This window comes from Mauremys reevesii, linkage group 1 (genome assembly GCF_016161935.1).
Source record: "Mauremys reevesii isolate NIE-2019 linkage group 1, ASM1616193v1, whole genome shotgun sequence".
In the NCBI taxonomy this organism is placed as follows: domain Eukaryota; kingdom Metazoa; phylum Chordata; order Testudines; family Geoemydidae; genus Mauremys; species Mauremys reevesii.
The window spans coordinates 220,392,950-220,414,428 of NC_052623.1; the positions used below are offsets into that span (position 1 = coordinate 220,392,950).

The window sequence follows — 21,479 nt, forward strand, 5'->3', positions numbered from 1 at the left end:
GCACTGATCTGTGTTGGAGTAGATCGAAATGTGCACTGCATGAGTTGGATTGATATAGATTGCCCTAGACTGATTTGGAAGAATTATTTTATGTTGAAAGCCCAATCCTGCAAACCCTCCATAGTATGTATTGGCTTTACTTCATTGGGTGGCAAGAGATACAGTTTAGATTGGGTTTGGAATAGTTTTGACTGGGTAGGATTGGATAATATTGGCGTTTCTTGCAACAGTCTTTGTCACAATGGACATTCCTTTCAGGTGACTTAACAGAGCTAGAGAGTGGCTTTCAACCAAGAGCGGTTCAACACAAATTGATATCTGGGGTCCCAAAAGTGTTTAGAAATAGCATCTTTGCACCAATAGCTTTCTTCCCATAGTGCATCTATTCTTGCGATGAATAATACAAGAGAACATGGTGCACTGGATTGGGGCACTCACAAGCACGTGTCAGAAGGATTTTTGGTAAGGTTTCTGCCTCTCTCTGGAACAGTGAATAGGCATCCTCAGGTGGCTTTTCTACCATCTGTTTCCTTTGAGGAAGAAGAGGGGCATTGCTGGCTCGTGTACTTTGTCAGAGTAAGAGCCTTCTGACCATGTTGTTGTTCCTTCTTTGATACATAGGAATTGCCATACAGACCATTGGTCCATCTGTCCTGATATCTTGCTCCTGACCGTTCTGCTCGTTGGTCCATATAGTCAAGTATACTGCCTTGAATATTAGATATTCCTTCAATTCCAAAAAAGGAAAAATCCATGTAATGCACTTGGCTAATTGTATAATGCTTTGAAAGCTTCTTGTCCGCTGCAACTGATTTATTTTGTACCTTGAAGTATGAGTTTCCATTCCTCTAATGGACAAAGTTGTTATACAGTTCTTTTTTTTTTAATCTAGCTGTATTTGACTGATGCCCTGCAGCAGTGAGTTCCACAGGTCAGCCATATGCAGCATGAATGTGCATTGCCTTTGATTTGTTCTAAATTTACTGGCTGTTTAATTTTACCATGTTCTCCTTTGTTCTCATATCATGTCCCATGATCAGAAGAGGAAGGACTAGCTGGCTTTCACTCCAACCATCTGTAGTTTAGAAATCCTCCATCAGCTGCCCACACATCCCATAATCCTTTTGTTTGGTCTTAGGGTGGTGATGGGGAAATCAAGGATGGGGTCCCAGAAGGAGCACAGCTTCATCAGCAGATCCATCGGAATCCCTCCTATCGCGCACGCTATCGCAGGTATGTACCATACACCCCCTCCTATCCAAACTACTGGATTAAAGCAGTCACAATGCCTATATAGTACCTAATATCATTTTGGTACAGATTCCCCAGAACTGAAAATACTTTACAAAGATTTGTGTGTAAAAAGCATTCTCACCATTTTACAAAGGGGAAGCTGATGGAGGGGTGATGGGACTTACCCTAGTCCCCCCCCCCCCCACACACACACACAAAGGGCATGTGATAATCTGTCCTCTTCTCTGGTGTCTCAACAATTGGCAACATTCTAAAATGTGTCACATATTACCTGTTCTCCTGTATGTCTACACTGCACCAAAAAAAAACCCCAAAAAACCAACAACCCAACACAGCAGCAAATCTCAGGCTAGAGCCTGAGTTCTGAGACCCTCCACCTGTGCTGGGTTTCAGAGTTGGGCTCCAGCCCAAGCTGGAACAACTACACTTGCTTTTTTTAGCCCTGTAGTGTGAGCTCCACTTTACTCTAAAATTTGCTGCTGTGGGTTTTTTTGCAGTGTAGACAGACTATTTGAGTCTTACTCTTCAAGATCTATAAGGACAGTTAGAGTCCTGATATTTAATCAGGGCATTGCAATTACTCTGTAGTATCCTGCTGTTCTGACACTTTCTGCAGGGACTTGGGGTTGGCTAGGTGTGAGGGAGGACCTCAAGATTAAAGACTTGTCTGCATGGGGAAATGGCTATCCTACAACAGTTTCCTTTTATGTACACTTCTTCCACACTGAGTGCCTTCATGTGGTTTAGCTTAATCCACTTCCAAGTCTTAAATTAAATCAGTTTGGGAAAGTGGATTAAGCTAAACTGCACAAAGGCACTCTTACTGTGGAATAAGAGTCTGGAATAGCTATTGTGCTTTAAATTCAAACTTCAGCTTATTCCACAGTGTCTTCCCTAAATTTGTTGAATGCTCAAGTTAACTGACTGGGGGCAGGGGTCAAGGAGAGTTATTGCAGAGTTATTCTTGACATTCGTGTCAGAAAATGTAGTGCTTTTAAAGGGGGGAACTCATCAGAGTGCTTTTGGGAGAGGTTAGAGAACTTTTCACTCCCCTCTCAGAAAACAAAATGACCGGTTAGATGACTGGGATAAAAATAACAGAGTGACAGGTCAGGTGGATTTCACATGAGCACTGGTGCCTTCCAACAGCAAGTTCATGGACTCTTTTTGGGTTACATGTTTTCCATCTTCCACTGGCAATATAAGATTGTTCCCTTCACTCAGCAGGAAATTCTCCAATCCTAGTGTTAAATGATTCTCAGTGGAGCTTCCACCATATTGGTTGAGGAGATCTCTGAGTCCTCTTTGGTTTCATGAGTAGGACTGGTGCAACAAACAGGTTTAGGTAAAATCAAGACTTGACTAATTTTCATCCAAGGCTTGAACCTGGAAACCACCAAACTTCTTTTTGAGACTTGGCCCCACTTCTAATGAACTAAGCCCCTCCAATTTGAAAGGACCATTTAGATGCTTGTCCTGGATGTGTCTCATTCATCCCACAAAGAGGGCATGAATGGTGAGTGTGAGATAAGAGGTCCTGAACTGCATTCATCTGGAGTAAGGTCAGATCTTCTACTCAGCTGTAATGACGCCACATTCTTCACACAGACTCAGCATGAATCACACTCATTCTGTTAGAACTGGGACTAGAATCATTGTCCTTTAGCGCCAAAACACAAGCCTCGCACACCTTGGACTTATTATTAGTCCATATCCTTTCTGTGTGCTCCTCCTATGGGGATGACATCACTGACTCCTACATTTGAAGCCAGAGTAATTCCATACTGTTTTCTGTGTGAGATCAGTGGGCAGGATTTTGCCCTGCTGTAAATCCAGAGTGATTGAGGCTTTGCTGTTAAACCTCTATTTTTGGAAAGCTGTATTGGCCCCTAGTTCCTATGGTGAGGGTCAGGATGGCTTAAGCCACGTAACTAATGGAAACTGGGTGGTGGGCAGTACATATTTTTGGTCACCGTTTTCAATTGTATTGGCTTGACACTCTCCAAAAGTGGTGTTGTAGGGTAGGAAAGGAAGCCTACAAGGGGTTGGGGTGGGTATCTTGTCCTTTGTTGTTGCAGCGAGATGGATTGGATGAATTCATGGGTCTGCACCATCTCTGATTCACAGCTGAATCCAGTTAAAGTTTGGTCTGATAGAGTTCAAAGGGAACTTGCTTGAGATGGCTCTTATCACCTGGGGAGGTTCTACTGGTAGCAATTATTGGGTTTTTTAAATACCTATTTTCTCTGTATCGCCCCCTGTTCAGGGGACCCCCACGTCCACGCCCTGCACCAGTGGTCGGAGAGGTTGAAAACAAGGAGAACCAGCACGAGGCTAATGCTATGAGCCAGCAGCCATCCCGTCGTGGATACCGGCGCCCATACAATTATCGGCGCCGACCCCGCCCGCCTAATGCTCCATCCCAAGATGGCAATGAGGTGAGAGCATCCCTGGCAATGGGGAGAAGTATATTGAGTTCTGGGACTGGTGCTACCAACATGTACACCTAAGACAGCTCTGTAGCTATTGGCTTCCCTCACCTGCTGCCCATGTGCCTAACCCTGTGTTGAAAGACTTGGGCAGGGGATATCATAGTTACGTGTTGAGGCTGCCAAAACTGGTGCTAAATGTGAGGGTGGTTGTATTTGATGTAATCACCTGTCCTACTAGAAACTTGCTCAAGAACCAACAACTCATTTCACACGGGATGGTAAACAGCCATCAGATGGGAATAACTGTTGACCATTCCTGAACTGGAACCAGTGTCCTTTAGGTGATGGAACTCCATTGCCTTTCCCCACTCCCTCTGAGCCATCCATCGCTCTTCAAACAGGGTCTAGTTGCAGAGTCCAGCAAGAAGCTTAGTGATGAAAGGCTCTGAGTTTCATTCCCCAAACCACATGAGACAGCTGATCTCCCTCCATGCTGTAGCTGAATTGGAAGTAGTGTGCTAAAGACAAAACTCTACTATGGTCAATATTTGAGGATTCATTTTTCTTGGGATTTCCAAGCCTCAATTACTGATACTCAGGGGTGAAAGTGATACTCATGGGTATGCGCACCGGCCCACACCCAGCCCATATTAAAGTGCTGGCAGCGCTTTAAGGATGCCCCTTTGGCGCCTGCCCCGCTCCCCCACCCAGCCACTGACTTGGGGGGTGGGTGGGCAAGGGGAGCAATTGCCCTGGGGCCAGCGATTTAAAAGGGCCTGAGGCTCCAGACCCTTTAAATCAACACGGAGCCTTGGGCAGCACGAGACAGGTGGCCTGGAAGTGCTGGCTGGGGGATGCTGATCCCAGCCCCACCCCTTTTGCCAGAGGTCCCGCCCCTTCCGGGGGCCAGAGCCAACCCACCCCGTGTCCTCAGTTACTTTCATGCCTGCTGATACTAATACTGAATGGAGGAAGGGGCTGGAAATCATCACTTTGCCTACTCCATGCAACTTTGTTCTGTCAGATCAAGGTGGCCGAAACACCTGCTGAGAACCCTGCTCCAGTGACCGAGCAGAGCAGTGCTGAATAATGTCCGGCTCCCGAGGCACCTTTACCATCCCTCAGGTAAGGAATATAGGAAAATCCAGAGTTTGAGCAAAATTTTCTCCTTTGCTCTATGGCGTGGTAACCAACCGGTCGTTTGCAATCGGCTGGTCGATCCTAGAGGATGTCCCGGTCGATCACACTATCTGGTGGGGCTGCTGCTAAGACAGGCTCCCTGCCCGCCCCAACCCACACTGCTCCCAGAGGCAGCCAGCACAGCCCTGAGGGCAGGGGTACCAGGGATCTCCCTCTGCACTGCTCCTGCCCGCAAGCACCGCCCCCATGGCTCCCATTGGCTGGAAACGGGGAGCTGTCACCAATGGGAGCTGTAGGGGCGGTGCTTGCAGAGAGGGCAGCATGCAGGGGGTGCGCTGGCCCCTTCCAGGAGCAGCGTGGGGCCGAGGCAAGCAGGGAGCCTGCCTTAGTGGCAGCCACGCTCCACCACCAACTGGGAGCGGCTGGAAGTAAGTGCTACCTGGCAGGAGGCAGCACCCCAACCCTGAGCCCCCTCCTGGAGCCAGCATCCCAAACCCCCTCCTGCACCAATCCCCTGCTCCAGCCCTGATCCTCCTCCCAGAGCTAGAACCCTGAACCCCCTCCTGCACCTCAATACTCTGCCTCAGCCCAGAGCCCCCTCCTGCATCCAAACTCATTCCCAGAGCCCACATCCCCTCCTACACCCCAACCCCCTGCCCCAGGCTCAGCCCAGAGCCTCCTCCCACGCTGCAAACCCTTCGGCCCCAACCCACAGCCCGCACCCCCTCCCAAACCCCTACCCCAGCCTGGTGAAAGTGAGTGAGGGTGGGGGAGAGTGAATGACGGGGAGCTGGCAGGATGGAGTGAGTGGGGCAGGGCTTTGGGGAAGGAGCAGGGCCTCGGGCAAGGGGCGAGGTAGATCCTGGGTTGCCCTTACATTCAAAAAGTGATCTTGGGCATAAAAAGGTTGGAGACCACTGCTCTATGGCCTAGTAATTGGCAAGCCACTACCATCTTAATTTCCCCTTTTCACATTGACAGGGCTGTCTATCTCCAGGACAGGCTCACAAAAGGCACCTGACAATAACCTCTCAGACACTGCAGCTAGAGGGAGTTGCATTTATTTGATGGCAGCCATGGAGCCTTGGGATGTTAGCGCCACAATTATATTCCGTAACACAGAAATGATTCTGTAATCTTCCGCCGTTCCTTTTGCTGCGTGTGCAGGGTCCCCTGCCCCAATCCCAGAGGCATTTCCAGGTGGAGATTACTTTTTCTTGACACTTGAAGTCCAATCTGCTCATCCTTATTTTCCTAAAAATTATTTTTCTCTGTTTTGGGGTCTGTCCCCATGCTCGTATCCAACCCACACTTCATCTAGGACTCAGGTGTGGGTGGAAGACCAGATATTAGGAATAGGGGTGAGGAACATGGCTGCAAGAGAGATTTCATCTCAGAATAGAATCTATCAGGAGCAATCCTGAAGATTTTTCTCAGGGCTCAGCCTTGGGGCCAAATTAAAGCCTGGCATAACTGCAGTGATATCAAAGGAATTGCATCAGAGATGGGTTAGGTCCCCTGATATTTAAAGGCCTGTGTACCATCATTGCATAACATGAGGCCATGCTTTTCTTTCTGTCCATAGAAGGAATATCAAACTGTTTTATGATTGTATTGAGATACACACTGTTCCAGTAAAATCAGTTTTCCATCACAGTTTTTAGACAATACGCATATAACAGACTCAACAGTATCTTTGTAACTAGGTCATGAGACATGTGTCAATAGTGTTTTGTGTCTGTACTTGCTACACTGCCTCACTGTTTGTGTCGGTGCATTTTGGGAATATCTGGTACTGTCGCATAGCACCTCAGCAGGGGGCAGAGCGCCTGGCGGACATGCACGTAGAGCAGCACCAGCAGCTTGGAATGCAGTGCAGTGCACTGCAGGATGGCCACCCACTCAAATATCTTGAGGAGGAAGGTGGATCAACCAACTGGTTATACAAGCGTTGTTGGGAAGTGGGGGTCCTGTCTACATTGCAAACTAAATGAGATTTAACTGGTTACAAGTAGACAATCATGTGCCAGACAAGGTCACTGAGAAGGGAAGCACACTGTGACTGGTCACAGCTACTAACAGTGTTGTACAAGGATAAAAGTTGTGCTTAGAGCCAACAATCTTACAGGTTTATTGTTTTATACCATATTCCGTGCTGATGTAGCTACAAACTTGGTTAAAAGTTAGTGCAGACAAGGCCTAGGAGTTAATGGAGGGGGGAGTATTTGAAGAATTAAATAAAGAAATCACTTGTTTAATTTGACCTTTTCTACAGGTGTCCTAAAGTGTAATAACAAAAATAACACCAAAGAAAGATCCAAGCAATAAAATGAAAACAAGTGACAAAAACAATGAAGATTTGAAACATCGGAACTTAAGAGAAATAAAAAATATACCAGCAGCCGAGATCCAGGGAACGCCTGCAACAGATGCATAGAAAGAGAGAGAGAGTGAGAGTCAGAGCGACCTCCCCAGCTTCCACGGCAACTGCGGGGTTTTTTAAAATTTCACCATTTCGCTATTATATATATATAATTTCCCCTCCAGTTTTTCTTTTGGTACCAAACTAAGAAAAGAGAAGGTGGGGGGGGAAACCCCAACCAAAGAAATGAAATTTTAAGTCAAAAGCTTTTTTACTGGACGCTGGTGCTAAAACCTCCCAGGTGTGATGAGGGATTTTTTGTTTTTGTGCCAGTCCTGTTTAATTTCAGGACACGGGGAGGAGAAATTTCTGCTTTCCTTTGTAAGATCTATATGAAAATGTGCAGTGTGGGTGACGTTCCTCACAAATAAAAGTGATTTAACTTCCAAAAAACAAAACAAATGAAAGGTAGATGTGTCTCTTCCATGTTTACTTTTAAAACAGCCTGAACTACTAACTTTGATCTTTCAGCACTTAAATAACAAAATGGTAGCTGCTGTTATGAGTACACTTGATTTGTTTACAGCACCCAAAAGCATGCTGGACGCTACTGAAAAATTCAGACATGCTTTTGTTGTGTCAACTTTGTGCCAACACAGCCAGTGTACAGTTGTCACAAAGCAGCTGTAATATCCCCTCCCTGGGACTACCCTCCTGCTGTCACAACCAAACTGTGTATCCCCTTCTTTGAGTGATTGCACATTCCACCCTTGTGTGAATGTGCCCCACCTGCAGTTGTTGGAAATTTTTCCCCTCAGTGGTACCCATCAGGGCAGTTTGAGTGCCCTCTGCTGCATGCCACTGTATGCTGGTATAAAGGGTCCAGCCTTCCCCAGAGCCTCCTCAGTTGCTTCATACTGCCTGTGACAGTCATTGGAATTGCTTGGCATGCCTTAGTAAATTTTTAGTGTATTTTGTTGAACATTTATAATAATTTTTTTGGTTTTATAGTAGATTAGTACTTAGAGCGTAGGTACGATTAGTTTCTTTTTCAGTTCCTGGTTTGGGATTTCCATTTCCCTGTGCAGAGGGATGCTTCAGTCGCCAGACTTCAAACCCTGCATCGCTTGTGTTAGGCCAATGCCTGTGTGCAATCCACACTCAAGCTGCTTAAAATGTTTAGGGGAAGCTCATATTCTGGATCATTACCTCGAGTCAAGGGGAAAAGCCTGTTCTCACAGTGGTCTCTCTCTGCACAGATGTATCCAGATAGACCTATTTGCGACCAAAACCTTGCTTCCTACAAGGTCACAGTACCTACCCTGATCGAACAAGCTCGGCTACACTTTTTCTCTGATCACACTCGTACACAGAGTGTTGGTAAAGATCAAATGGGACCATGCTCTCGGGTTATACTAGTGGCCCCAGCAGGAGTAATTCTCCACTCTACTGCATCTGTCAGGGGAGGTTCCAGTTTTGCTTCCATTGGACCCAGACTTAATCTCCCAAAATCACAGTCCTCCTGAAGCTGCAGGTGCTTCATTTAACAGTTTGGAAGCTCCATGGGTAACTCCTAAGGAGCAGTCTTGCTCAGAAGAAAAGTTTGCCGTGTCTTGTTAAATAGTAGAAAGCCTTCCACCAGGTCTACTTATATGTCAAAGTGGAAACATTTTTTCCCTCTGGTCTCATTAATCTGGAGTTTCACCAATGCAGTGCTCAATCTTGCATATCCTGGACTATTACACCGACAACAGCAATGGTTGGCAGTTACTGCTTTCAAGGTCCACTTGGCAGCAGTATCAGCTTTCCATCCTCATGGATAACTATTTTTTTCTAACAATATGACAGTCAGATTTTTGAAGGGCCTGGGAAAGTTGTGCCTTTTAGCTAAGGGAGCCTGTCTCCCCTTCCTTCCCCCTGGGACTTGATCTTAGTTTAGTCAAGATTCATGGGGCCTCCATTTTGAACCTCTAGCAACATTTTCCTTGCTGTATCTATCACTAAAGTTGGCTTTCTTAGTAGCCATCACTTTGGTCAGGAGGGTTGCTGAACTGCATCCAAACTGCCTTTATAAGGATAAAATAAATTTCTGCTGTCATCTGAGATTCTATTCTAATGTAGTATCTAATTTTCATGTCATATTTACCTACATTTTACCCCAAACCACATGTCAATAGGGAGGTGCAACACTAACACACCCTAGATGTTAGAAAAACTTTGGCATTCCATGTAGACAGGACTAAACAGGTCAATTTACCAATCCAACTATTTGTGGTCACTGCAAACCATGAGTGGGATGGACATGTGAAATACATCTTGAACAACAATGGTTACATAACATTAGTAACCATTTTTTTTACCACAGGAGCCCCTTGTTCAAAGGCCATGCTATGTGAGTGGGAGGGGGAAACCAGGATACCTATTCCATCAGGCTTTGGCTTCAGTCAGGCATTAAGGCCTACATTTACAAGTTCACTGTCACTCGGGAGAGGGTCTTACAACTGTAAAGGTCCCTGAAACAAGCCTCCATTCCACAGCAGCAAGATAGATCCTGTGGGGCTAACAGAACCTCTTTATTTGAAATCAGTATAAGATTCCTGACTGTAATGGCCTGGGAGAAGAAAGTTCTCATTCTTGTGTGGGTTGGTGGTTGAACTTTATTTAGCACCTCCACCCAGCATGTGCTGATCCTGCTGCTAATGCTCCCAAAAGAGCTGTCTGATCCCTGTCTGCCTGCAGCCAAGCTCAGCCACATTCCCACCCAGCGCCTGTCCTAATTGCCTGACTCCTCTCTTGTAAGTGCCATGACTCCACTCCTAGTGGCCAGTCTCCTCCAGAATGTTGAATACTCCTTGAACCACCCGTCCCGCTAACTGTACCACTTTATGCTTTCCTGCCTGTTTAACTGGCAAGTGCTCCACCTACTCCACACACACACACACACACACACACACACACACACACACACACACACACACACACATTAAACCATGCATCTACCTGCGTCCACATGCACACCTTCCTTTTGCTAGCTGCAAATCTTACCATTTCCCTTCTATAGAATGCTGCAAATAGAGAAGGGTTTAAAGGGTTAAAGTTTTACATATGCCATCTGCACATCTATGTGATTAAGCAGCAGGGAGCATTGTGTGAGGTGGTTGTCCATTTCTCCTTTTCTGGTTTCCTTGCTGTTACTGGTGCCCTGTATTCTGCAGGCAGCTTAATAATTAAAAATCATATCAAGTTCTGTGGGGACCCACTTCTTTGGTTCACCCACCTCCCAGCACACATTTGCGATACAGTAAGATGCAGGGTGTCAGATGGGAGAGCTGAGATCCAAGGCATCTTGCTTCCAGCTGCAGTGCGGGTAAGTTGGGGTATTTTATATTTTCTCTGCCCCACTTGCTCCTTCTGTCACTTCCTGTGTGTGAATGTGATGGAACCTGAATTGGAACTGAAAAGCCAGCTGCCCTCTGGTGATTGCAATGGAAATTCCCTGTTCACTTTTGGGATTAGTTATTTAAGTCTCATGTTGAGACACTCTAAAAAGGAAAACTGCAAGCTCAGTGCAGGGAAGAGCTGGAACTCTTGTTCCATCCTTCCCATAGCTTTCCCAGTTCACCACAGTCCTGCTTTGTAGCACTTAATACTGTTCAATTATATTAGAATATTGAGAGAGGTCCCTGTGGGTGCTCCACTCCAGGTGTTGGTGTGTCCCTGTACCTTCGCTCGGAGATTTTTACAGCAGTACTTGTACCAGTCACACACGTGCAGAGCCTGCCCCCGCTCTCAGTGTACCTTAATAGTACGTGTGCGCAACCAGTCTCAGTTCCTTCTCTACTGTCCAGTAGTATTTAGTAACCACTTTTCTATCTTTTTCTCTCTCAAATTATTTTTTCTTTTCTTCATTCCTGTCAGAGGCAGCTGCTTCCGACATAGACTCATAGACTTTAAGATCAGAAGAGACCATTATGATCATCTAGTCTGACCTCCTGCACAATGCAGGCCACAGAATCTCACCCATCCACCTCTATAACAAACATGCCTGGCTCCCCAGGCTTTAAGCGCTGCTCTACATGCAATTATGCCATCCCTCTGTCAGATGGCCATTCAAACTGCACATCCCCCAAAAATTTGCCCACTGCAGCAAGCTTAAATCTAGGGCATGGGAGGACAGGGAACTGAAAATAAAATTGCTCCTTCAAAAATCCTTAGGGTCAACTTCAGACCTGGGTGCCGACTCCAGTTCCACTGCATGCCACAGCACACCCCTCCCCCCCCAAAAGGACAAAAAAGACTTCAAAAAACTGACACGTTCTCTCACCCACAAAGGGAGAAGACTTCCCTGAGCAGATCTACGGCCTCCCTCCCGGCACTTCCCCGGATGAGCACTTTCGATGCTCTGGGCTCCTCCGGCGCCACACGAAACCAGCCTGTGGCTGCAGCAGTACTGCAAAGCTCTGGTGCCGAGGCTTCAGGCACCATTTGGCACGGCAACGGAAGCGGTGCTGACGCATGCTGACATGCCTGACCCCCCGCAGGCTGCTATTGCTTTCCCGGCACCCACTGAGCTGACCGGCAGTGAAACAATACTTAGGACACTGGTGCAGAGGAACTTTTCTTCACAGCAGATTTCTCTTGCACAGCCCTCACCTCACAGAGGAGCTCCAGCATTGCAATTCACATAGTCAAGGGACTTGCTGGTATCACCTATCCTGCAGTCACCCCTACTTAATGCCTACTTCTCTACAAATGCTCAGTCAGGGTCCCAACAGCCTTCCTCCAGTGATGAGGCAGCTGGGCTGCAGGGGGAATTTTTACCATATCAAATCTCCCACCCTCAGACCCCAAACAATAGAGGTCATAGAAAAATTATCTCGTCCTACTCTCAGGATCCTGTCCTATGGTGTGTAAACCCCTGGATAGCACCACCTATGCCCTTCCCACCACAGTGGCAATATTGGTCCCCATGGGTATCTTATCCTCGAGACCACACTCGCTATGCCACCTTAACCAGGCATGACACCTGGCCCGGCACCGCCAGCTGACGAATCTGTACTGATGTAAGGCACCAGGCAGCACCATCACAACTGCAGGATCAGTTATGACCTGCCTCAAACCCAGTAGACCCAGTTGTTACTCCTAATGAAGCCTTATTTCCTCCTCCCCTGACATCTTTGGATGACTTCTCAAAATTTCAAGACCTTTTCAAAAGAGTTGCCAGTGAGTTAAGAATGAACTTGGAGGAGGTTCCTGAACAGCAGCATGAGTTAACGGACATCCTGCAGCCCTCTTCTTTTAAGATTGCATTACCGATCAATGCAGCCCTTTTGGAACCTGTTAAGGCCATCTGGCAGACTCCTGCTACAAGCCTGCCTACCTACCTGTAAAGGAGCAGACCGCAAGTACTTCATCCCTTCCAAGGACTCTGAATTCCTTTTCACTCATCCAGCGCCAAACTCGCTGGTAGTAGATGCAGTCAACCAAAAGACCAAACACCAGTTTCCCCGCTCCAACCCATCCGACAAGGACAGTAAGTGATTAGATCTGCTCAGATGTAAAGTATATGCATCTTCCATGTTACAATTTCGCATTGCTAATTATACTGCTGTTCTGGCAAAATATGACCACAAAAATTAAAACAACTTCATGGATTTTATTGATGACATTCTGGAAGAAAAGAAACAACAATTCACAGCTCTAGTTTCCGAGGGACAAATCATCTCACGTACCACTCTTCAAGCGGCCCTCGATGCAGCCAACACTTCAGCAAGATGCACTGCTACAGCAGTGGTCACGTGCCGAGGTTCATGGCTCTCCTCCTCTTCCTTTCCCTGGGAGCGCCAGAATATCATTGAAGATCTTCCCTTTGATGGCAACAAACTCTTTGCCTCAACGACAAACAATGTACTTCATTCAATGAAAGACTCAAGGGCAACTCTCCAGTCTCTAGGAATTCAAACCCCTATGACCAGAAGGTGACAATATAGATATCAACCTTACTAGCATCCACGCTACCTCGCATATACCCAGCAATTTCATAGATCACATGAACAACAACAACAGCAACGCCAGAGACCAAGATACCAGTATCACTGTCCCAATTCCTTGGCAGTGTCTCAACCCCCTCCGACTAATAAGCAAGGTTTAGAAAACAGTGTTCCCACTTCAGTGCTTATACTGCATGTCTCTATTTTTGGACACCACCTACAACCATTCTCCCATCAATGGCAGAACATTACCATTGACAAGTGGGTTATAGAGGTCGTCACAATTGGCTATTCCATCCCTTTCCTATCCTTGCCTCCCACCCATCCTACCCGCCCCTCTTCAGGGACCCCTCTCATGAGCAACTGCTCCTCCAAGAAGTACATCTCCTTCTATTGGAAGCAAGGGAACTCGTGCCCAAATGACACAGAGGGAAGGGTTTTTTTTCCATTATTTCTCAACAGAAAAGAAAACCAGGGGACGGCAACCGATCCTCGACCTCAGGTGGCTCAACAAATTTATCAAAAAGCAAAAGTTCAAAAGGGTTACCTCACCACCATAACCCCAGCACTGGAGCAGGGCAATTGTTTTTCAGTCCTCGACCTACAGGACGCCTATTTTCATGTGACTATACATCCGGGCCACCGACGTTACCTTCATTTTAGCTTCTGCTCGACACATTTTCAATACAGGGTGCTACCCTTCGGCTTATCCACCGCCCCTCATGTTGTTTTCAAGCTCCTAGCCATAGTCACTGCCTATCTCAGGAAACAAGGGGTCATAATATTTCCTTACCTCGATGATTGTCTCCTCAAAGCCTCAATGCTCAACGAAGTGCTTCAATTCACGCAGCTCACCGTCACTTGCTTCCTATCCCTTGGTCTTCAAATAAACAAAACTAAATCCACATTATCTCCTACCCAGCACCTGGAGTTCATAGGAGCACACCCCAATTCCCAGATGGGAATAGCATCTCTCCCGCCCACCGCTTCAACACCATAAAACTATTGGCCACAAAACTTTGCAACAATCCTCAGGTCACCGCTCGAGACTGTCTACAACTATCAGGTCACATGGCCTCGTGCACTTTTGTGGTAAAAAATGCACGGCTATACATGAGGTGCTTCCACACTTGGTTGGCCATGGTTTACAGACCGAATGTACATGCTCTAAACAAGCCTCTATCCATACCTTGCAGAGTCAAAGATTCTCTCCTATGGTGGACAGTTTCCCTCCAACCTCTGCTCAGGAGTTCCCTTTCTTCAGGATGCTCCATCCTTCATAATGACTACCAATGCATCCCATGTGAGCACACATGTCTCACCACAGAGCCCAGGTGCAATGGTCTTCAACCGAAACCTCCCTACACATAAATGTCCTAGTATCAGAGGGGTAGCCGTGTTAGTCTGGATCTGTAAAAAGCGACAGAGTCCTGTGGCACCTTATAGACTAACAGACTTATTTGACATGCGTCTGACGAAGTGGGTATTCACCCACGAAAGCTTATGCTCCAATACGTCTGTTAGTCTATAAGGTGCCACAGGACGCTTTGTCGCTTTTTATAAATGTCCTAGAACTTCGAGCCATATGCAATGCCTGCTGTCTCTTCCTCCCATTAATCCGGAGCCAACATGTACAGATAATGACAGACAACATCTCCTGCATGTTCTGTGTAAACAGGAGGGAGGAGCTTGCTCTCACTCACTTTGCACAGAAGCTATGAAGCTCTGGAATTGCTGCCTTGCAAACAACATTCGGATATCCGCCTATCTTCCTGGAGCTCTGACTACCACAGTGGACGAATTAAGCAGATGCTTTCCCTGGGATCATGAATGAGAGATAAACGAGATGATCATCCACAACATATTCTGCATTTGGGGCTACCCAACCATAGACTTTTTCGCAACTGCGAAAAACACGAAATGTCCCGAATATTGCTGGGCAAACATTCCCTGGGAGATGCATTCATGATCCGATGGCACCAGGACTTGCTATATGCATTTTCTCCGATACCAGCTCTCCACAGAGTTCTAACAAAGATATGGACAGATCATGCCACGGTAATTCTGATTGCCTCATCGTGGCCCAGACAACTGTGGTTTCTGTTTCTCACTAGAATGTCACTCTGCCCACCAATTTCATTGCTCCTCACTCCAAACATCCTATCGCAGCAACACGGCCAATTTCTTCACCCCAACCTGTCCATGCTTCATCTCAAAGCTTGGTTCCTACCTGGTTCTCCCAAAACAAATTAGCATGCTCTGAGCAGGTTCAAAGGGTGCTCCTACATAGGTGATGTGAGTAGATTGTGTTCTGCTATCTCCAATAGTGGAAGCGATTCACACAATGGTGATCAACTAAACAACTTCTTCCTACTTCTGCACTTCTTGCGCTCATACCTGACTACCTATTAGACCTCAAGCAATCAGGCCTTTCTTTCAGCTCCATCAAAGTCCACTTATTTGGACTGCTATTACAACTTTTCATGACAAAATCAATGATACCTCTGTTTTTGCTCATCCAATCACCAAGCGTTTTCTTAAAGGACTCCAATACCTATACCCAGACATTAAACCTCCTACCCCTCCGTGGGACCTACACTTAGTTTTATCCTGCATAACTCAACAACCATTCGAGCCCCTAGCCACTTGCTCCCTCTTACACCTCTCTATGAAAACAGCATTCTTAGTGGCAATCACCTCTGCCAGATGAGCAGGAGAAATAGCAGCTCTCATGGCAGACCCACCGTATATACTATTTTTTAAGGACAAGGTTACCCTCTGATTACACCCCAAATTCCTTCCAAAGTTCCTTTGTCATCCCTCATCAATGAGTCGATACACCTACCAACTTTCTTTCCTAAACCACATGCAAACTCTTTTGAATCCACAATGCATACTTTAGACGTACGCAGGGCTTTGTCCTTCTATTTGGATAGAACCAAGCCCTTTAGGAACTCTTCTAGACTCATTGTCTCCATCACAGAGTGTTCCATAGGGACACCTATTTCTACCCAGAGACTTTCAAACTGGATTTCTGAGTGTATCCAACTGTGCTATGAGGTAAAGAAAGTGACCCCTCCAGCCGGCATCAGAACTCACACCACTAGATCTGAGACTACCTCCATGTCTTTTCTATGCAAAATTCCCCTGGCTGACATCTGTAAAGTGGCCACTTGGACTTCTGAACATTTGTTAAGCATTATGCCCTTACTCAACGCTCTCTCTCTGGTACACTATTAGGCAGAGCTGTATTATCTACTGCATTTCTATCAAATCCGAAGTCCCTACTTCCTTGAGACACACTGCTTTTCAATCACCTGGAGTGGAGCACCGACAGGAACATCTCTCAAAGAAGAAGAGGAGGTTACTCACCCTGTGCAGTAACTAACATTCTTTGAGATGAGTGTCCCTGTGGGTGCTCCACTACCCACCCTCCTCCCCTCTACGGAGTTGGGGTAGCCTTTGTTGTAGAGAAGGAACTGAGGAGACCAGTCGTGCACGCATACTATTAAGGTACACTCCTAGCGGGCGGGGGGCAGGCTCTGCACATGCATGACTGGTATGAATACTGCTGTAAAAATCTCCGAGCGAAGAACATCAGTTACTGCACAGAGTGAGTAACCTCCTCATCCCTAGCTCTGTCAGTGCTCCCACATACTGAACTGCAGAGCCTCATGCCACATACCTCTGGGGGAAAATTCACCTTAATGTTTAACCTGTATGCATCATTATGACACCACTGCCTGTGGGCTGCAATTTAGGGATGTCGATTAATCACAGTTAACTCATGTGATTAACTAAAAAAAATCATGATTAAAAAAATTAATCATCATTAATTGCAGTTTTAATCACTCTTTTAATCAAGACACTACCAATTGAAATTTATTAAATATTTTGGATGTTTTTCTACATTTTCATACATATCTTGTATTCTGTGTTGTAACTGAAATGAAAGTGTATATTTTGATTAGAAATATTTCCACTGTAAAAATGATAGAAGAAATAGTATTTTCCAATTCACCTCATACAAGTAATGTAGTGCAATCTTTGTTCTGAAAGTTGAACTTACAAATGTAGATTATTTTTTTTGTATGTTACATAACTGTGTTACCCAGGGTTCTTTCAACCCAAAGCACTTGGTAACTTTACTCTGTGCAAGGAGGTGTCAGGAAATAAATCAGGGGAGACACGGCCATCCGACCGATAGATGGCTGACACAAACTGGACAACACAAGAGTGCTTTCACTTAAAGCTAAACTTTACTAGTCTCAAGCACTTACACACATCTGCAACAGGTTAGTAAAACACCCCCAACCATTGATAATTACCAAAGCTGAGTGTGGCTCTTGAGTGGCACAGTGGCAGCCTGTCTGCTGGTGGGGAACAGAAGATGCATCCGGAGGGAGAGACCAGTCCCGAAGAGTCCCCCAAATGAGTTCCCTTATTTATACATTAGTAATAGAATGACATGTCCCTTAAAGAAACCTTGTTAAGTAAGCAGTTTCAAGCAAGAGGTTCCTTCTGATTATTGATTAACCAGGTGTGGTTTTTTCCAGAACTTGCAGCCTTGAGACCTCAATAGACATTCCTGGGGCATATCCTACTTTTAAAAAAAGCGGTTTGGCTTCCTGCCACCTCGGAGGAGGAAGAACCCACCCGGAGGCCAGATGGGCAGAGCTAGGGAGCTCTGAGCCCACCCCTCAAAGGGTCAGGCGGTGACCCGGAACTATAAAGGCTGGCCCTCAGAGCTCAGTAGGAGCCCAGCCGCCGGAGAGAGCAAATGTCCCTCAGGGAGCCCGAGACTGGGAAGCTTCTGCGGCCCGAGATGGCCACCCAGACTGGCCGGAGCTACCCTGTGCCCGCTATCCGGGGGAGCTGCCGGAGCTACCCTGTGCCCGCTATCCGGGGGAGCTGCCGGAGCTACCCTGTGCCCGCTATCCGGGGGAGCTGCCGGAGCTACCCTGTGCCCGCTATCCGGGGGAGCTGCCGGAGCTACCCTGTGACCGCTATCCGGGGGAGCTGCCGGAGCTACCCTGTGCCCACTATCCAGAGGAGTGGCCGGGCCTGCCGATCAACCCCTGCCCCGAAGAACCTATGCTCCTGGACCCCCCAGACCCAACGCCAGGACCCAGGTAGGGCCCGAAGGGGAGTACAGAAGTAGCCCGGGGGCAGCCGACCCCAGTGTGGCTGCAGCGTGGACAGAGCCTATGTTGGTGTGTTGCTGCCAGGATCTCCACTGACTATGCAGCGGATCATCAGCCACTGCTAGGGCCCCAGGCTGGGATGCAGTGGAGTGGGAGGGCCTGCGTCCCCCCTGCCACCCAACTCTGGGGTGGCAGACTCCCCCTCTCCCTGACCTGAGGAGGCTGGAGCCTCCTATTTCTGCTCAGCCCTGCCTGAGGGTCTGAGCACCCTGACTCAGTGGTTGTTACTCCTCCCTGACCTAGGGCCGGGCTTATCGCTATTGTTACTGCTCGACCCTGCCAAAGGGCCTGAGCCGCCTGACTCAGTGGTTGTTGCCCCACCTGAGCCGGAGCCAGACTAACTGCATTTCAGCCTATGCCATAGCATGGGCTACCGAGGGAGACCCCCCTGCTCTACAGTCACCTAAAGTGGAGCACCCGTAGGGACCCAACTCAAAGAAAGAGGAAATGTTACTCACCCTGTGCAGTAACTGAGGTTCTTCTTCGAGTGATTGCTCATATCCATTCCATGTAGGTGTGTGCGCGCCGCGTGCACGTTTGTCGGAAGACTTTTACCCTAGCAACTCAGTGGGTCGGCTGGGCGCCCCCTGGAGTGGCGCCACCATGGCCCCGCATATATACACCAGCTGACCCACCCACTCCTCAGTTCCTTCTTACCGCCCGTGTTGGTCGTTGGAACAGTGGAGTGCAGCTTAGCTGACCTCCACCTCCCTAGCATTCTCATAGTTCTTGTGTATATAGTTCTCAAATTAGTTTAAACTTAGATAGTATAGTTAATTGTTAGTTGTTAAGTTAGAGTTCAGTAAGTTTAGTCGGGTTCAGGGCTTAAGCCCTCCCCGCACCGGGACCGGAGCTCATGCCCAGCTCCCCAGGATTCAAGCCGTGCTTGGCTTGCCATCGCCCGATGCCTACAGGAGATCCGCACGACTCCTGTTTGAAGTGCCTCGGGGAGTCACACTTATTGGCTAAGTGCTCAATTTGTAAGTCTTTTAAGCCTCGCACCAAAAAGGAGAGGGACATTAGACTTAAACAGCTCCTCATGGAGGCGGCTCTTACCCCTCCGTCCTCGGCACCGAGTGCACCTCCATCGGACTCGAGGAGTTCTTCTTCGGCACCGGGTCGCACTGGTGCGCCCATTCCATCCCGGCACCGGACGACACTGGCTCCTAAGTCAAGCCAGAGGCGCTCGCTCTCTCCTCGAGCGAAGAAAGCTAAGACCCCTGCCGCTCCGGCACCGCCCGAGATGCGACACGAGGGCACGACTCTGTCGCACCGCCCGGTGCCTGCAGCCACCGCGGTGCCGTCGACTCCGGTTTGCTAAGGCCCGTCGAGTCTGGCTCCTGTCTCCCCGGCACCCGCCGTGGTCGAGTTGATTGTGCCATCCACGCCAGAGGTCTGTGAGGTAGCGAAGGACCTAATCGCGCTCTCGGATGCGGGACCGCCACCACCCCCGGCACTGCCGGTGCGGGTCATCCAATCGATTGGGAAGCCAGCCCTGATCCATCCTGCTTCCGCCAGCGCTCCCGACCGGCACTGCTCCCAATCGCGGTCCCGCCGGCGTTCCAGGTCCCGGCACCGTTCTCACTCTTCACGCCGCTCGCAGTCCCGGCACCGCTCCTCGGCATGGCGCTGATCGGACTCGCGGCACCGTTCTCGATCCCGGTCGCCGTCATATTACTCACGGCACCGCTCGAGGTCATGGCACCGGTCACGGCACCGCTCCACCAGAAGCCGCTCCCGACGCCGATGGTCCAGGTCGACCTCCCGGCACTGGGCCGGTCGTAGGTCCCGGTCTCGTTCTCGGCACCGGAGTTCTTCATGGCACCGCTACCCGGTGCAGAAGAGCACCAGATCGGTGGGGACATCAGCCCAAGGCCTATCTGCTCCACCGTGGTCTTCCAGACATCCGTCGGCTTTGTCCCAGGTGGGAAGTTACTACTCCCAAGACCAGGAGGCGGATGTGCCGGAGGGCTTGTTTCAGGAAGCACATTCCGAAGCACAAGGTAATCAGCAGTGTCCCTTTTGGACACCATGGGTGTACCATCAGGCCCAAGGTGCTCCCCTGGTTCCATCGCGGGCCGCCTCTTCGGAGCATCGAGCCCCTGAGGCCACAATTAGTCGTCTTCCGCCAGCTGGCACGGACACCCAGTTACCTCCTGCAGCCACCTCACAGGTGCAACTGGAGCAGGAGCCTCAGCTTGAGGAGCAGATGCAGGATGCCCTCGCCCCCGGTGTCTCGTCCTTTTCTTCACTGGATGAGGCAGTGGCGGGCTCATCATCTTCGAGCCCACCCCCAGTTGACCTTGCTGCACATCAGGACCTCCTCGGGCGAATTGCCCTCAACATCAACCTGCAGGTGGAGGAGGTCCCAGAGGTCGAGGACCCTGTCTGCAGCATCCTGGCGGCGGACGCGCCCACCAGAGTGGCTCTGCCATTTATCAAAACTATCCAAGCCAAGGCAGATACATTGTGGCAATCGCCGGCTTCTATTCCACCAACGGCAAAGGGAGTCGAGCGAAAATACATAGTGCCATCCCGTGGGTATGAGTACCTCTATATGCATCCTCCTCCCTCCTCTCTGGTCATTCAGTCTGTTAATGACAAGGAGCGCCATGGACAGCCGGCCCCCGCTCCAAAATCCAAGGAGGCCAGATGGATGGACCTCCTGGGCCGCAAGGTGTATTTGGCGGGCGCCTTGCAGCTCCGCGTAGCGAATCAGCACGCTCTGCTGAGTCGCTACGATTACAACACCTGGTCGGAGATGGCGAAATTCTGGGAATTGCTTCCCCCAGATTCCCGCCAAGAGTTTAAGGCCTTCCTGGAGGAAGGGAAGAAGGTGGCTAGGACCTCTTTACAGGCTTCCCTAGACGCGGCGGACTCTGCAGCCAGGACCTTGGCGGCTGGCGTTACCATGAGGCGCATCTCCTGGCTGCAGGCGTCCAACCTTCCACCCGAACTCCAGCATACTATACAGGACTTGCCCTTCGAGGGCAAAGACTTGTTCTCGGAGAAAACTGACACCAGGCTCCAGAATTTAAAAGACAGTAGGGTTACTATGCGTAACTTGGGTATGCATACGCCCGTAACCCAGCGGCAC

General features: G+C 48.6%; 1 protein-coding gene across 2 annotated transcripts in view; it reads left to right on the forward strand.

Annotated features, from left to right (window-relative positions):
- YBX3 (Y-box binding protein 3) overlaps positions 1–7,650 on the forward strand; it is a 42,017-nt gene extending 34,367 nt beyond the window's left edge. For both annotated transcript variants that reach the window (XM_039535045.1, XM_039535054.1), the window contains 4 exons: positions 1,139–1,233; positions 3,521–3,692; positions 4,711–4,811; positions 7,102–7,650. In XM_039535045.1, coding sequence (XP_039390979.1) covers positions 1,139–1,233; positions 3,521–3,692; positions 4,711–4,776 — 333 coding nt within the window. In that variant the 3' untranslated portion in view covers positions 4,777–4,811; positions 7,102–7,650. The remainder of the gene's footprint in view (positions 1–1,138; positions 1,234–3,520; positions 3,693–4,710; positions 4,812–7,101) is intronic.
- Positions 7,651–21,479: the final 13,829 nt, after the last annotated feature.